The sequence below is a fragment of the Echinops telfairi genome, unplaced genomic scaffold (assembly GCF_000313985.2).
Source record: "Echinops telfairi isolate 266 unplaced genomic scaffold, ASM31398v2 ScPeMD7_9;HRSCAF=40, whole genome shotgun sequence".
Lineage (NCBI taxonomy): Eukaryota > Metazoa > Chordata > Mammalia > Afrosoricida > Tenrecidae > Echinops > Echinops telfairi.
Genome location: NW_022103906.1, coordinates 14080555 through 14099119, shown reverse-complemented (window position 1 = coordinate 14099119; position 18565 = coordinate 14080555). Strand labels below are relative to the sequence as shown.

Below are 18565 nucleotides of genomic sequence, written 5' to 3'. Positions count from 1 at the left end.
ATATATCTAGATATATTTTTTGAAATACAGCTCTGTGACTTGTAATTGTACCTCAGGATTCTCTGATAAGAAGCCAGGACCAGTGCCCTCTAGGGGTCTCAACTCCATGATTACTGAGAATCCACTGTCTTTGAATGCCAGCAAGTGTTTAGGGTCAGAACCACATGCACCGGTAGACAAGATAATCAACAGTCCCAGGCACATTAGTCCCATCATTTAAGCGCACAGCAATGTGTAAAACACAGTTCATCTCACACACGTGAAGCAGGAGATCCTGCCACCCAGGTCTGTAGTCAACCTCCTGGTAGTTTGTAGAACAGATGAGTCGACCAAACCTGGGATAGGCTTTCAAGAGACCAGTAGGCACCTGGGGCAGGTGGCGGCCGGAGAAAAGCCACGAAGCCCGTGGCTTGGGCTTCGGGCTGCATTCTAAAGAGACAGCCGTAGGCACCCAGCAGCTGCGTTGCAGCAGAACAAGGTGGCGGATGGCTTCCATAAACGTTTGCAGCCTCAGAAACCCTGGGGAGTAGTTGGAGTCTATTTGATGGCAGAGTCTAGTTTGGGGTTGGGGGCAAATACCATAGCATAGTGATTTAAAAGAAAAAAATCGATTGGCAATACTTACTGACGGACGTTTAAAATGCAATGGGCTGCAGTGAGAATCCACCACTCATTGAGTATAGATCCTCCACAATGATGCTTCCTTTTGTTGAAAATACCCACCTGCCATGGGAAATCTAAAATGTCGGCAATGTCCCCACCAATAATTTTGTAAGTTTCTGGCTTCATAGATTGGGGGACTGCATTTGGGCCGCATGTCACTAAAAGAAGAAAAGAGGGGAAGGGAAAGAAGAGCCATGATTCAACAGTCAAAGTTGGTTGGCTTGGGAGAAACTCACCAATCATCTCTTCCGACAGCAATGGCTTCGCTAGCTTAATGCCAGATCCACCAAACAAAAGCCGTACCACCCCACGCTTATCAGGGTTCCTCACATCAAAGCTTGGTTTCGAGGAAGAGTATCTCCATGAGGATCTGTGGGCCGGGAGACTCGCCATCACGGGCCCTGGTGCTACATCTCGCTGTCCCACTCTCGTAGAGACCGTGAGAAAGACAGACTAGGAAGTAGGGCCTTTAACCAGTTTTAATGCTCCCAACTCTACTGACTGCAGTAGGTCATGGTCCAATGTAGTGCTAGCAAAGGAGCCCCTTCGGATGGAAGGCATTGAAGATACTCTCAGCACAACCATGCACTGGAGCACACCAACAGTCATGACGAAGGTCCAGCACTAGGCAGTGTTTCATTCTGCTACACATGGACTGCCACGAGTCAGAGCCCACTCAATGGCAACTGAGTACAGAAGCAAAGGGAGCTAATACGGGAACATTAATAATCTGGAAATTATGCCTCATGGTTCTATGAAAGGCCTAGTCTTGATCAAGCATCACAGTATATGCCATACCGTCTTTCTCATTAGCTATGGACCTGTATTTTCCCCTGACCTCTTCGCCTGGGTGCCCCATAGACCCAAGAAATTCTATAGGACAAAGGGAACTTGATCAGTACACTCTCCCAACGGCTTTCTCTCCTATATTTCCTATAGTGATAAGTGAGATTACCTTTTAACCAGTTTTAATCCTAAGGTTCATCCCAGTTGTAGAATTAAAGTTTGAGAATAATGAAAATTTAGCACTTCTTTTAGAAGGTGATTGCTTTTTTAAAAAAGCATCTGCTACATTTTTAATGTTGAGAAACCAGAAAATAAATAAAATAAGATATCTGTATTGTGATGAATTTTATGAGCCCCAATAAATTGATTTTTAAAAAAACCAGAGTAGCGTTTGCCTTTAATGGGCACTAAATGTAATGGGACAAAGGAAATGATGATAAGGTCTCAATTTGGCACCATAATCATCTCTAAAATGGACATCAAATAGTTCAGTCTCCACAAATTATATATAATTCTTGTGATATTAAAATTTAGTGTTTCCTCCCCCCCCCCAAAAAAAAATCAACAAGCATTTCAACACTTATTTGCCAGGAATTGCTCTGTTTTGCCTAAATTAAGTAATTTAGTTCTCACACTTACTATCATCTCTTTGCCACACCACACATTCCCCTACAAAACATTCCACGACCATGTATCCCACACTGCAGCCCCCACCACATATTCCATCATAACACACCCACAGCATGTTTCCACCAATGTACACACCCACGGCATCAGACATCCCCACACCACACATCAGCCTATCTTGCTTTCCACCACTACATTCTTTGTTATACCACACATCTCACACCACCTGCCTTCACTACTGCAGTTTCTCACCACCGCAGATATTTTACCATCATCATCACACACCACTACCACCCTAACCAATCATGACCACCACTGCCGTTGCCCTTCCTTTGCCTTTAGATTGTCTTCCAATCTCTGACTCCCCAAATGTTCCCATCTCTTTTCCATTCTACATCTTTCCACATACTTCTACCTGGAAAGACATTTTCCAAAAATAAAATTTATCCTCATTTTCCAAAGGAAGAGCCAGTCTTTGAGAAATCATATGATTGCCTGTGCTCATTCAGCTTCTGTTAGATCCGTTTTAAAATATATTTTTCACCAAGTATGTTTTATTCTAAAGCCCAATTGCTTTATTTTTTTCCATAGCTACTGTGATATGTCTGTGTTTCAGCCGACTTCAATTCCTTGACAGTCTTCTCACTCTTCCAACTCATGGTGATTCTATAGAACAGGGTAGAACTGTCTATATGGGTTTCCAAGCCTGTAGCTCTTTGTGGGAGTAGAAAGTCTTATCTTTCTCCTGCAGGGTGGCTGGTGCTTTCAAACTGCTGACCTTTTGATTAGAAGCCCACGTTGTGATCCACTACACCACCAGGGTTCCTTTGACAGTCTTATTTGGCTACAATGATGGTATGCTATTTGCATGACGGTTTTCTAAGGCGGACTGACAAAACTTTGAGACATATCCAAAGCACTGATTATTGATCCTGTGTCTACTTGGATGGAAAGCTTTAAGGTGGCGGTCGGGAGAGAGAAGGTTCCTCCTGAAGACCAAGTCTGATGGCCTGACAGTGAGAACGAGATGGAAGGTGCTTCTGAGTTCAACAGAAAAGTGTCAGCAATTTCTGCTGAAGGTCAAGATGTAGCAGGGTTTCAAGCCAGGCCAGCTTCCTTATTGTTCATGCTTCCTTAAGAGGGGTACAATATCTGTTACAACAACTTAAATGTTATACTGATACGGATGTCAGGCTAACAAATGGTCATTCAAATTGGTATGTAAATTTATTTACATGAAAAGTCTTATCCAAGTATAAAGGGTCTTCCGCACTTGTATATGCTTCATAGTTCAACTTTGTCAAAAGTTACATTGAACTGAGGTTGACGTGGAACATCTGAGACCCGTGGTTGTCCCTGGGACCCAGAGGAACTTAAATGTTCTTTAAACATAGAAACAAATAAATTCTTGAGTCTGCTAGCACAAAAACTGCTACTGTGGGGGTTCAGAAATGCTTGGGCATAGTACTTTCAGGTCTCACTGGAATGAAATCACTACACACTCCAGAGTTGTGTAGACTAGTTGTTGTTGTTAGGTGCCATTGCGTTGGCTCCGACCCACAGCGACCCTCCTGTGCCATCCTCACAATAGTTCCTATGCCTGAGCCCATCGATGCAGCCACCGTGCCAATCCATCTTGTCAAAGGTCTTCCTCTTTTTCATCACCTTTCCACTTTTCCAAACTTGATGTCCTTCCTCAGAGATTGGTCTCTCCTGATGACATGTCAAAAAAACGTAAGATGCCCTCTTGCCAGCCTAGTCTCTGAAGAGCATTCTGGCCTTATTTTCAGTACAGAGCAGTTTGTCCTTTGTCCTTTCAGCAGTCTATGGGACTTTCAATATTCTCCTCCAGCACTACAATTCAAATGAATCGATTCTTCTATGGTCTTCCATATTCAATTTCACATCCATATAATACAATGGACAATACCATGGCTTGGGTCAGGTGCACCTTAGTCCTCAAAGTAGCATCCTTGCTCTTCAGTACTCTAAAGAATACTTAGACTATGGCAGACTAGGGATATGACTGAATCAGGTTAAGACTGGGAAGTTTTGTTTCAGCTTTTCAACCCCAAATGGCTTCCCTTTGCCAGCATTAGGAGGGTGTATCAGAAATTCTCAAGCCGTAAATGATCAAATCAATCCTATCGTATTGCTGAGGATGAAGAAAGAAAGAATGGAAAGACAGAGATCAAGTCTGCAAAAGGCAATGTGGTTTTAGCGTGGAAAGTGCCCGGCTCTGTTCTAGTTGGCAGGCTGCCTGGTGAAGAGGGAAGGAGGTGGGACATAGAATCGGATGCTCTCAATTTAGCTTCTCACCCTATCATTTGCTAGCTGTGTCACTTGGAGCCATATGTTCTTCGTGTAACATGAATTTAGACAGATGATGTTTGAGTTCATCTTAGTCTGGACCAGAGAGAGAGGGGGGTGTGAGTTTTGCTGAAGATTCCCGTTTTAATCCAGGGCCATCTCTGGGCACAATGTTCACTGGAAGACTGCACTTTCCTGGCTCTCTTCCTATAGCATGGTCCACTCCTCAAATTATTTCCCAGAGCCTAAGGAGCAATGATCTGATCACTTCTCTCTCTCTGTTATTTGGCTGGAGGAGCTCACTGAGGACTGTACTTCAAATGTCTTCTTATGTAGCTGGTTCTCACCTTTATCCCTCCCAGACCTCTCCACTGGGCACCTGAGTGGAGTGATCACGTGTCCTACTCACTATCCCACAGAACATCTAAGAGAGATCTCAAACATTACTCTGACCAAAGTGAAATCTTGATTGTATTGCCCCAGCCCAAATCTCCTTCCTTAATAGCCTTCCACAACTCAATAAATGGCACCCCATCCGTCAAGCTGTTCAGTCAAGAAAATATCTAGGAGTTAGCTCTCGCTCTCTCTCTCTCTCTCTCTCTCTCACTCTCCCCACATCCAATTCATCAGCTGTTTCAGTCAGCTCCACTATCAAACTACATCCAGAAACCACCCACTTCTCTCCACTCTCACTGCTAGAACCTACCCACACCATCATTTTTGTAGGTCATTAATCTGCTCATTTCACTCCTGTCCCTGCACACTGCCTCCCCTCTGTAGCAGCCAGAATGTCTTTCTAAAGCTCCTTTCATTTCTCACTCTCTTATTTAAGCTCTTTGATGGCTTGCTGTTGTCATCCGAAAAATACAAATCAAATGATCAGTGCCTTTACAAGGCTCAGCAAGATCCCAAACCTACTGACCTCTTTGCGCTCATTTTTCTCCTGATTTCCTTCCCATCCACCCTGCAGGCCTCTCCCAGACCGTCTTCCTTTAGAACAAACCAATGCATCCACCGGACAGTCTTTGGACACTTAGTCCCCTCTGCTTGTGAGTAGATCTTCTTCTCACCAGCTGGGTCTCAACTCAAGTCTTTTCTCCGGGAAGTCTTCTGCGATAACTCTACAAGGAAGCTACTACCCCCAGACCATTATCTTAATATGTCTGTTTCTGATCATTTAAGAACTGAAAGTAACTTATTTTCTCATTATATGTTTATATTTGGAAATGAATGAATTGACTAAATCTGAAAAAAGAAATGAACAAAAAAAGAACAAAACTGTATTTTTGCTGTTGTCAATTCCAACTTATGGCAGCCCTTGTGTTGAGGTGATACAAATTCCAAGACCCAAGGAAATGCATTTACACTAGATATTAATGCACTGTCTTAGACCTTCCTGAGATATGGTTATTATATAGGCTTGAATTACAATTATTTCACCCCACAGTCTTCTTAAGAATATTTACAAAGTGAGAACAGCAGAAAAATGTTAGGATCACATTGGTTTAAAGGTGTTGGGCACACCTTTGACCATACCAGTTGGTATCACTGTAAATAAATATCTTAAGGACCTAACTTACATTGACCATTTGCTCCGGAAAATACACAAACATGCACACACATGCATACATGTGCACATTATAGCTAACAGGTTAACAGGTTCCTGCACACAGTAATTCAACATGTGGAAGGAGCAATGATTTGAAAGCATGGCCCCACAGACTGAGCACTACAGGTCCCATCAACCGGCACCTCTAGGAAGTGACCTTGTGAACAAGCTCCCCAGGGGACTCACATCTCTGGTGATGCACCTACATGCAAGGGAGCTGTGTGCCCAAGGGAGCAGCAGAGCGACTGGAAGCAGAAGCACCCCCCTTCTAGTCCACCCCCATTTCATTGGGCCTTGTTCTTTACCACAAATCAACAGAGATGCTTCAGGGGAGACCTCCCATGCTTGATGCAAAGACGGTGAGGATTTCACTCTCACTTCCTGTTTCTCAGCCCCACCTGACTGCTGAGGTCACAATGGAGCATGCGTGGAGGGGCCTGGCTGCGCTCTGAGTCCAAGACCGGGATGACTTTGGGAACACGTGGGAGTTGGTGGAGAAATGGGGCGTGGGAGGAGGTCGAGCAGGAGGACACTACATCCGTGGTGGAGTCGCAGTGGCACTCCAGATTCATGGATGTGTCAGGACAACGTCGCTCAGAGGTGTGGGACAGGAATGTGGTTGGGGTTAGGTGTCGTCATCGGGTCAGTTCGGGTTCATCGCGACCCTGCTCACAACAGGACGAAACACTGCCAGCTCCTGCCCCATCCTCGTGATTGTTTTATGTTTGAGTCCACTGTTGTAGCGACTGTGCCAACCTATCCTTTCTTTCCCCCCAAACCATTTTATTGGGAGCTGATACGGATATCATATCTTTCCACAGGTCAGTCACATCAAGCAGTATTGTACAATTGCTACCACAGTCAGTTTCAAAATATTTTCCTCCTCCTCAAACTCCTTGACATCAGTTCCCTTACCCCCTCCCCCCTCACTGTGACCCCCAGAAACCCTTGCTGTCCCTCTAGGTTCATCATTCCTGAGTTTTATATACTGAAAAACAGAAAAACATGTAACAACAATTCAAGAGAGTTCCTCCCAATGACAAAATACATCTACAATAAACCTGAATATGAAAAAAAAAAATACGGAAAATGTTGAAAACCAGATCAGGCCCAACGTGCATCTGCGGGGTGGATCCACTGAACAGACTGTAACTGTCCAGGTCAGGTTTCTCATTTTGATGTCCTATAGTCATGTCTCCAATGCACTTTGTTTGGTAACCAGTTTCTGCCCATCCTATTATGTATAGAGAGGAATCACCTGAGGCTAAGTTCCTATGTAGATCTCACTAATGTATCTTGGGCTCCCACTGTCATCCATCGCCTTCTGCAAAACAATCTCACCATTTAGGCTCTGATACAATTCCCTCCTTTGGCTCTGGAGTAATTTGATTCACAATCCTTCAGTCACTGATGTTGGTGTGCTTCTTTCCCGTGGACTTAGTTGACATCTCACTTAGATGGCTGCTCATTTGGAAACAAGCCTTTAAGACCCCAGACACTATTTTACTGGCTAGCTGGGCACCGTCTAATTTCTTCACCACTTTGCTATAGAACTCATATCTTCTGTGTTCCCTTCCTGAGGGCGAGTATCGAGCAGGACCATGATGTCAGAACTAACTTCTTAAATCGGAGCTAGGATTTGGTGCGAGCCCCAACCCCATTCCTGGTTCTATGTATTTTTTATCTGACTTTGGCTCCCTTTGGAGACCTCCTTGTTAATTTATTGAAAAGAGTCTCATCGATCATCTCCCTGGGTCATAAAGATCGTCCGTTAATATTGTCATTGATTGGTCCCTGGTACTCATTTTTTAAAGCACTGTTGTGTCAACCCATCTTGTGAAGGGCCTTCCTCCCTCCGGTCTTGGGCTTTCTTCTTTTGGCACCGCCCTCCACAGTGCTGAGCATGATATCCCTCCCCAGGACTGGCTTCTCCTGATAGCAAATACAAAGTTATATTTTGGTTCTTGGGGATTCATTTATTTTTTTTACAGCTCAACCTGTACTTACATATGAGTAATTGATGGTCTGTCCCACAGTCAGACCCAGCCTGGTTTTAGCTGCTGATATTGAACTTCTTCATCATCTCTTCCCACAGATGTAGTCGATTTGATTTCTGTGCATTCCATCTGGAGAAATCCACATTTGTGGTCGCTGTTTGTCTTGTTGAAAAAAAGGTATTTTCTACAAATAATCATTAGTCTTGAAAAATTCTATCATGCAATCTCCAGCTTCATTTCTATTACCAAGGCCATATTTTCGAATTATTGTTCCTTCCTCTTTGTTTCCAACTTTTGCATTCAAATCACCAATAATAATCATTGCATCTTGATTGAACATTTGATCAGTTTTTCTCCTGATGATGATAGAATTCTTCAGTTTCTTTATTATTAGCTTTTGTGGTTGGTGCATACATATGAATAATAGTTGTACTGATTGGATTCCTTGAAGGTGGATAGATATAATCCTATCGCAGATAACACTGAATTCAAGCTAGATCTTGAAATGTGCTTTCTGACCATTAGTGTGCTAAGCCGTTCCTCTTGATTGTGTCATTCCAGCAGAGTAATGATTTTCTGATTCAAAATACCCAACACCAGTCTACTCCGCTCACGAATGCCTAGGATACTGATGTTTCTGTATTCGTTTCATTTTTATGTGTCTAATTTTTGTAGATTCATACTTCGTAAGTTCCAACTATTCATATATTTTGCAGCTGTTTCTTCTCACCTGGAGTTGTACCCCACCAATAAATGAAGACCCCAAAGGCTCTACTCTCCCAAGCTTTACTCTACTCACGTTACCATGGTCAGCTCGATCTGGAGAAAGCACCTCTTCCCCAGTCAAATGTTCACGTTCTGAGTTCCTCCCAGCTGAGAGCCCCTATCGGGCACTACCTGATGTTCTGCCTCCGTTCCTTAGATCTTCAGTGTCTGACAATGTTTGGGAACTATGCATAAGGGATTCAGTGGCTGTTTCCTATGAAGCGGACAGTCAATTCCTTCCTTGTGCTCTGTTCTTAGTCTGAAAGCTCTGCTGAAGTCTGTTCTCTTTGGGTGACCCTGTAGGCCTTTGGAATACCAATGGCATAGCTTCCAGCATCATAGCAACACACATGCATATGAGGCCATTGAAAATACCATGGCTTGGGTCTGCACCAATGTGCAGGTGCTGGAGCAAAGAGGTCAGCTGACACCAGGCGAGGTGAGATAGCTTCCTACAAATGCACGCTCACATCACCAGTCTGTCTCTCAGGAGACCTTAGTAGTGTGACTTAACTTCAAAACTCAGGTCAAAATTACAACCACAACAAAACCCCCACACTCACTGTATCGAGTTGATGCCGATGACTCACAGAGACCTGGTAGGACAGGGTAGAACTGCCACTGTTAGTTTCAGAGGCCGTAAGTGTTTATAGGAGTAGAAAATCTTGTCTTTCTCTCTTCTCTACCTGGCAGTTCCTCCATACATTTATGTTTTGGAAACAGCACATACTTGGGCCCCAAAGACCAAAGAGCTTAGTTTCATTGAACAGTTTGTTGCAGGTATATGTGTTTGTAAACATTGAAGAATCAGAGGGCATGTCTGCATACAAGGTGGAACAAGGCAGAGAATTCCCAACATTGTCCACAATCCCACCCACCTTAACGACGTAGTTTTAATGGCATGTCCCAGAGTACCAGAACAAAGAGCACAAGATATGCAGGATCTTCATTCAGACCACAAGTAACTCACCAATCGCCCAGAACCTCCTCTTTACAATCCAGCAGTCGGTGAATTCATATTTTTACCAAAAGGATATGGCATAAAAACATAAGTCCACACAAAGTAAGGATACAAGTGTTTATGGTGCCTTCCTTTAGAATTGCTTAAAAATGATAGCCTTTCCATCAAGTGAGTGGATAAACTAATTGTGGTACAGCTTCCTAACATTATTTGCAAAAAGAAACTATTGATGTATGCAGCAACACGAGTTTCAAATGATTTATATTAATTGGAAAGGGCAGTCTTCAATAACTGCATTGTTGTATGACTATTTATGTTAAATTGTGGAAAAGTCAAAATTATAGAAATAGAAAACAGATCGGTGGTTATCAAGGAACTGAGGATAAGGATTGACTATAAAAGAACATAAGAGAACTATCCAAGATGACCGAGAAGTTCTACGGCTTGATTGTGGTGGTGGGCACTTTTGTATTTGTCAAACATCTTAGAATCATATACGTTAAAATGATGGATTTTCTGTTTCCAAATTACATCTTCAAAAAGTCCCAGACTTTTAGAAACGCCTTTACATTTAGTACAGTCAAAATGTCACAGAGAAATGGGCCAATTTGGTGGGTGCATTTTGGGGCTGGAATCTCAAGGTCAGCCGTGTGACAGCAGAGCTTATTCTCGCACCCCAATTGGACAGGAAACGCCCGTGCCCCCAGCCCCCAGTCTCTGGGAGAGGACCTGCGCAGAGAGAGGGGCCATTATTAAGGGCTGCCTACTGAACAGGGCGCCGACCCTGGGGGTCCTGGGGGGCGCGGGAGCGGGGGTCAGGGAAGCAGGCACAGGTAGCTCAGGAGGGCAGATCACGAGCAGATCCTTCCCCTTCTCCGCTGTGACTCTGGTGAGCAGCTTGCTTCCCCGTGCCTCGGTGTGCTGGCAGTTGACAGGGAATTCTGACTTCCTAATACAGGCCCACCCATGACACAGACACCGGCACCAGGGCGGGCTGAGAGCCTGCTGGACCCTGCTGGTCTGTTGGAAGCAGCCACACTGGTCCCCCGGGGAAGCAGCAGTTAGTGTGGCTGCTGGCTGCCCTGGAGGAGAGAAAGAGCGTCCTCTGAAGGGAGCCCAGCAGCTCTGCAGGGGAGCAGAGTGGGAGGTACCCCAGGGCAGGGGCAGGCAAGGAGGGCTGAGCCCAGTCAGTTCTGCGGCCCTCTGCCTGCCTGCTCAGGAAGACACCTTGTCCACTCCGAGGCCAGCACTGCTTCAGCTGGACAAAGGACTCCCCTTACCAAGATAGGGCCGGGAGCAGGAAGCAGACCAGGATCCCCGGGAGAGCAGGGGTCATTTAGAGACAGCTGGACAGAGCTGGACAGAGGACTCTCCCTACCAGTATGGACAGAGGACGCCCCCCTACCAAGATGGGGCCAGGATCAGGGAGCAAACCAGTATCCCCAGGAGAGCAGGGGTCATTTAGGGACTGTGCGTGCCCACTTAGGTCCTGGGAGCCTGGGGAGTCAGGTCAGGGGAGGACATGGCCTGAGGGACTGTGTCAGCTCATCACCCCCCTCTCTGACCTAGTTTACAGCCTGGTGGGCCGGTGGCATCTGCTGCCAGGGAAAGAAACAGAACACATCAACACAAGAGCAGGCTATGTGGGGCAGGAGACAGGCTAAGAAATAGAAAGCGTTTCCCCTATGGATTTGAGCTTGTTTCCTTTCCCTTTCGGATCCCGGCTGTGCCCTAGTTTCTTTCCTGTACAAAGTCAATTCGGGTAATGCAATGGAACAGAGCCTCAAGTTTAAATTCATTGAATCCATTCTGGACAGGAGTACAAATTAGGGGCCCTGGAGTTACGTGTTCATGTGAGTCTTGCCTGTTGAGGTCTTTGAGATGACGTCCTCCAGTCTGCAGAGGATGGATCCAATCTTTGTATTCAGCACGCTCCACAACCTAACACTTCCCTCTCTCCTTCACACACCCATTCAGCCAGTGTGCTGTGCACGCATCCATTCACCGACCACTATTATTGTAGCATCATGTCTGTAATGGCCATTGCCTCTGTTGCCATTAGCTCTTGCACTCCTCCCTGTGTGTCCACCTGACCCCATCATTTGGTGCTGACCTTGCCCTTGTTGAATATTGCCTTCTGCTTCGCTGCCTTCACTTTCCCTGGCCAGCACCATGACTTGCCGATTTCTATGCAGTCCTCTGGGGTGGAAAGAAAGACACCAATGGTTCGCAGACCAGCCGTGCCGATGTCATGAAGGCAGATGGTCCTGAGAGCCCCAGTGAGAGAGTGTCCTCTTAGAAAGCTCACCCGAAGACACTTTAATGACTGGACTGTTGGAGTTGTGGGCACTGAAAAGGGAGTCAACAGAGGAGAACAAAGCATCTAGAGATTAGCAACATAGGAAACCCCAGGGACGAGGAGAGAAAATATGGTTACCGGAATTCAGTGGGAGCCGCTGCTATGGAAGAGCGGCTACATGCAGGAAGGGAACCAAGGAGGGGCACAGCCACTGCTGGAACCATGCTCCCAAGCCCAAACTCACTGCCATGAAGCTGATACCAAGGAACGGTGACCCTATTAGATGGGGTGGACCTGTGTTGTAGTTTCCAAGACTGTAACTCCTTCTGGAGTGGAAGGCCCTGTCTTTCTGTGGTGGAGCACCTTGTTGCTTTGAACTGCTGACTTTGCTGTGAGCAGCCCAATGTGGAGAATACATATCTTGAACGCTTTAACTTCCTGTCTCTGCTTATGTCAGTACCTCTCAGTTGCTGAGATATGGGCCATAGGGATCCTCTGATTCAGTTCCCAGCGGTGAGCCTACCAGGACACAGAAGGGCAGTGATTGTGTGTATGTGGGGGTACCCCCCTCAAACAGATTTTTTTTCAAAGTATGTATTTAGAATTTTTTATGAAAACCTTATCACCTTCAAAGTACTCTCCATTACATTTAATACATTTGTCAAGTCTGTGATTCAATTCTTGGAAACAATTTTCAAACTCATCTGACAGCACCTCCCTTGTTTTTTCTTCACCTCTTCTACATCGGCAAATCACTGTCCATTCATGTCGCTCTCCATTATCAGAAACAAAAAGAAGTCACGTGGAGTGAGGTGAGTAAGGTGTGTGAGGCAATAGAGGCATGCTTTTTTTTTTGCCCCAAACTGGTGCACTCAGATGGCTGCGTGAGCAGGTGCATTGTCATGGAGGCAAAACCAGACCCCCAGCTGCCACAAATCAGGCCTTTTTTGACACACACACTTTTCAGAACCTCTAACTAGAAAGCTTCATTGACAGTCTGACCTGGTAGAACTAACTCCAAATGTACTCCAAGCCGACATTTTCTTCCATTCCGGAAGTTGACAGACACCCAGACGGTGGTTTGTCAGCAATCGACATTTCACCTTTCTGAAACTAGTAAACCATTCATATACTTCAGCTTTTTCCACCGCACGGTCCTTATAAGCTGTGCTCAACATCACAACAGTTTCTGTTATTTCCCCCCAGCAGGAAACAAAATTTCACAGCTGCATGCCGTTCTCTTAAATTGGGCATCGTAAAAATTGAGGTTGGAGCAAGACTGCTATTTTTTTTCTTTATTATCATTTTATTGGGGCCTCATACAACTCTTATCACAACCCATACACACATCAATGGTGTAAAGCACATTTGTACATTCATTGCCCTCATCATTCTCAAAACATTTGCTCTCCACCTAAGCCCCTGGCATCAGCTCCTCATTTTCCCCCCTCCTTCTCTGCTCCCCCCTCCCTCATGAACCCTTGATAATTTATAAATTATTATTTTGTCATATATTGCCCTGTCCGACGTCTCCCTTCACCCACTTTTCTGTTATCCATCCGCCAGGGAGGAGGTCACATGTAGATCCTTGTCATCGGTTCCCTCTTTCCAACCCACCCTTCCTCCACCCTCCCAGTATCGCCACTCACACCACTGGTCCTGAAGGGATCATCTGCCCTGGATTCCCTACGTTTCCAGTTCCTATCTGTACCAGTGTACATCCTCCTCTGGTCTAGCCAGATTTGTAAGGTAGAATTGGGATCATGATAGTGGGGGAGGAGGAAGCATTTAGGAACTAGAAGGCAAAACTGCTCTTATGAAAAAATTCACTGTGATCAGAGAGAACCTTCCCACACCATGCCACTGAGTGCACTAACTCAGAGTTGCTCAATGCTCACCTAGTGGAGAAAAATGCACTATGAAAGCTCCACCCAGTGGAGTTTCTCCTGTTTTTCAGGGGGTACCCCTCATACATATGTAAAGGTTGGGGGCAGTATGTGGGTGTTGGACAGTGGGGGGAGGTGGAAGGAATATGGAAAACAGCTGCTTAGAATTATCCAGTGCTTTTTTTTTTAATCCAGTGCTTTCTTATAATGGTTAAAGTTAAAATTATGGACCATTTGGATTTGGGGGCTGATAAAATACAGAAACGACTGTGTGTGTGTGTGTGTGTGTGTGTGTGTTTTCTCATCCACCCAATGCTTTGGGGATTTTCCTGTTCTTGTAATATAAGTGGTGCTGTTAAAACAGGGAAAACCCTTTAGAATTCCTGCTCAAGAATAGGAGCAAGTATGTATGTTTTGGCTCATTCACACGATATATTGGGAGATCTCCTGTGCTTGTAATACAGAGTCATTAGAGAACACGTAGAGCTCTTTTTACTTCAATCACTAGGATACATGGTATGTTATTTTCTCACATTGTGGATGCTCCATAATTCTAATAGAAAGAGTATTTTGAATACATATAAATAATTTTAAACTTCATGCATTTGAAGGGAGACATAGTGCTTTGTTTTCTCGTTCACAGAATGTTCAGAGGACATTTCTGTCCTTGTAATAATTCTTTAAATCAAGATAGACATTATCAGGCTTTATCATTTACAATATACCATGCTTGGGACTTTGTAAGTGTGATCTCATTTAATCCTCATAGCAACCTTAGGATATTCTTCTTCTTCCTTTACAATACCATCTCTGCCTTTCTAAATCTCCCCAGATGCTGTAGAGGCTGAAAACTTGGAAAGTACATTTCTCAGAATCATTGCAGGCTTCCAGGTCAGCCCCCTCCTCAAGGTTTTAGGAGGCAGGTAAAGGAGTAATTTTATTTTTCCACTGCAGGTGGGGGCAGACATGCCGACCATAGCTGTGAGGTTTTGTCATTCACTTCGGTTATCCTCCTGTACATAATCAACTTTGAATCTATAAATAATAAGATCATTTTCACTGGTTTCTCATTTTACGGAGCATCAGAAAGCACGCACCTGTTTTCCTGACTTTCACACTCAACCTCTTCCAATGATTCTATAAACATGTATGTTATGTATTAAATGCTTTTCTGCCTCAAATACAGATGTTTTCTATTTCCTTGACAGAACCCTGACCAGTACAGTATTTGGTACTGAAAGTGGTTTTAGAAACTACAGCTGCAAAGATGCATTGTGGACAAGGACGATTCTACTTTGTTGTAGGTTCTGGTTTGATCTGAAGGCAATAACAACTTCAAAGCTAGTGGAAAATGAGATTCTGCTAGTCTGTGGTATGCTGCTCAAGTTATTGCCTGCTGCTCAAGTTATTGCCTGTCATCTCTAAAATCAATTATCATTAAATGAAACCAAATGGCTTTTACAATAGAATCTTCTGGTTAAAGAAGTGGATACAAGGCCTAAAATTATCAAAGGTGATGGGAAATTTGCATAAATGCTTCCTGCCCCTGACAATTTTAGAGCTTTAATATTGCAACTCAAAGGAATAATTAAAGAGATAGGGAGCTTCTGCAACAGCCCTAAAAGAAGTTATCTATTATATCAAAAATCAGACCCAGAGTTTGTTCTGATATGTGGCAGAATTACAACACAACTTAAAGCTACAGCCTCTTTAGCCTTTTTATATGAAAATTGAGTATTGTGTTATAAGGCATAGTAGCTGCAACTGGGCTACCAGTTGATCAAATGAATGACTGTATGCCACTATTTGTCAAAATTCATGTAGATTTTTGCAGAACGATGCCAATGAGCTGAATAAGGATATGATGTGGATCACCATCCCTTCCATCCTTTGAGTTTATGAGGGTAGCACTAACAGTGTCAATTCCACCAGGCTGAACTATTGCTTCCAATTAACTATTGTAATGGATCTGTTGATGACATGCCCCATCAGGAATCTCTCTGACTTGTTTCTTCAGCTGTGAACTCTTTTAAGCATTGCTTTGGCTAAGGAAAGCCTTCTCACACGAGCCTATCCACTTTCCCTGGGGAAGACCATATTGAATGGCTATTAGTGTGCGAGGTTGCCATGCTAACCCTCCAAGCCCAGTTCAGGGTAACCCTGGAGGACACCCTAGCTCCAGAGGACTCTGTGGAGTTGGCTAAGTTCTTCATGGAAACAACATCATGGCTCAACTCTTCCCTTTGCCCAAACCTGCTTCCTTCATTAAACAGATGTCTATGCTAAGGACACGCTCTAATAAATGTGCTACATAGTAGAATTTGCTTCTTGGGGAACCAAAACTATTACAGCTACCTTGGTCAGGTGAGACATTTCCCGGACCTTCCTACTTCATAGGCCAGAGAGGAAATGGGAGGATGCTACTAGCTGCTAAGTGTTATCATCCCTGTATGGCCCCAGGAATAGGACAAATGACCACCGGTTGGGTCCGTCAACCCATTGTGTCCACTGTACACACTATGAGTCATATGTAGTTTGAATGCTAATGCAGTGCCACACTAACACTGTGGGTACTCTAAGGGCCCTTTAGTTAGATTTGGTACTGCTAACCCCAAGGCTGGTGGTTCAAACCCACTATCCACTCCATGAGCGAAAGAAAGGCTGTCTGTTCCCAACAAAATTACACCTTAGGGCCAGATCTAGAGGATCTCTATAGGTAGGAATATCCTCAGTGGCAGTGGGTTTGGTTTGGCTGGATTAGTCTCAATATCATTTCAGCGTGTCCCTGCTCAGTAATTGTGTTCATGAAGTGATCCCTGAAGACATAAGTGCTATAGAAAAGTGTGATGAAGAAACGAGATTATGCCCAGCTATGAGGAAGAATAGCTTCTGGGGTCTTAAAGGCTTGTCTTCAAACAAGCAGCCGTCTAAGAAGGTGTCAGCTAAGTCCACATGGAAGAAGTATACCAGTCTATGTGATCAATGTCACGAAATGGTACATGTCAAAACTATTCCATTACTGTATCTTTTGATGTGTATAACAACAACTTTTTAAAAATAAAAATAATAGTGTAGTCTTTTGGATTTCAACAGAAGCAATTATGTGACATGTGAAAAATGGCAGATTTATTTCAATTCTTATAACTCATGTATCTTTTATTTGCTGTGTCGTGATCGCTAGGACACCAAGTACGATGTTCAATGGAAGTGGCAATCGTTACGATCCCTTTATTATTCCTCAACGCAAGGGAAGTTTTTAATTTTTCTCTACTAAGTGATGACATCGATGGCAGTTTTTTGTTTGTTTTTCTTTATAATGTTAATGAACCTTTCCCCTATTACTGGTCGGCTAAGATTTTTTTAAGGAATGGATGCTTAATTTTATCAAATGTTTTGTCTGTATCTGTTAAAATCATCATAGATTTCCTAAAAAAATCAGACTTCTGATTATTATTAAAAATTATTATAAAATTATATTAATTTAGTTATTGTAAAAAACCCAACAGACCTCATAGATCTGAATATCCTCTGCCCAGGCTACAGCTAAATGGCAAAGGGACTAGTGCCTGAAGGCGGAGACCAATAATTTAATCTACTGCCGGGAATATAAGAGGAAATAAAGGGCTGAGAATTAGGATGGGGGTGGGGGAGCAGCGGATATTTTAGACCAAATAGTCAGAGAAAGCTTTTCCGAGGAAAGGTTTGGAATGCAACCTGGCTAACGAGTAAGAGTTACCTTAAGGAAGATTGCTAAGAAAGAGTGCTTCAGAACAAGGAAGATCATGTGGAAACTGTTGGTGGCTGAAAAGAATTTGGATCATTGGAGGAATGGAAAGAAGACTGGTAGAAAGAGACTGAGTTAGGAGAGGTGGGGTTTGTGGGATAGATCAGATATATCTAGAGTTATTATCAGCAGATTTTATTTTATTTTTCATTTCAAAATTTCATAAGCCTCTGAGTAATGTGCATATTGTAGGAAACATTTGAGCAAATATCCTTTAATAATGTAAAAGAATCTACATGCCTTCTTTTGATGCTATAATAAACTATAAAGAGCTCTCGTTCAGAAAGGATGTTGTAGCCCCTTGGTTACAGCTTTGAAGAAGCTTTCTTGTTCCTGTGAGACCCTCTTGATGTGCTGCCCTGACTAATACACATTTCCAATCCCACTCGTCTGACAACCCCAGACTTCAGGAAGGTCCTCTTTCCTTCCTGTCTGCTGCTACTTTAAAGTGGAGCTATTTGTTCACATGTCGTACAGCAGTGTCTCTATAGGAATTACAGCTCTCTGTTTATGTCACAGCATGCAGGAGGGTGCCAGGTTTCCTAGGAAATAAAATAGGAGGACAGTTTGAAGTTTGACCAGGCAGGGCTTCTCTGGGAAATACCCCTCCACTAACCCACCAGGTGCCATCAAAAGGAAAGATCAAGTCACAGAATAAATAAAATCATGGATCCCAAAAGGCAGTGTCTCCAAACCTCATCGCATAAGAAAAAATGCTGAACAACACCGAGAATTAAAGGGGAGAATTATCCAGTACTGTGTTCCCAATTAGACACTTTTGACTTCGTTTCTTCTTCTTCTTCTTCTTCTTCTTCTTCTTCTTCTTCTTCTTCTTCTTCTTCTTCTTCTTCTTCTTCTTCTTCTTCTTCTTCTTCTTC

At 43.8% G+C, this 18565-nt stretch overlaps 1 protein-coding gene across 1 annotated transcript in view; it reads right to left on the bottom strand.

The window, feature by feature from the left end:
* Positions 1 to 1056, bottom strand: part of LOC115868292 (serine protease 52-like) — a 7095-nt gene extending 6039 nt beyond the window's left edge. The window contains exons 1-2 of the mRNA XM_030884649.1: positions 900 to 1056; positions 724 to 821 (exon numbers count right to left, since the gene is read on the bottom strand). Coding sequence (XP_030740509.1) covers positions 724 to 821; positions 900 to 1056 — 255 coding nt within the window. The remainder of the gene's footprint in view (positions 1 to 723; positions 822 to 899) is intronic.
* Between the last annotated feature and the right edge of the window lie 17509 nt (positions 1057 to 18565).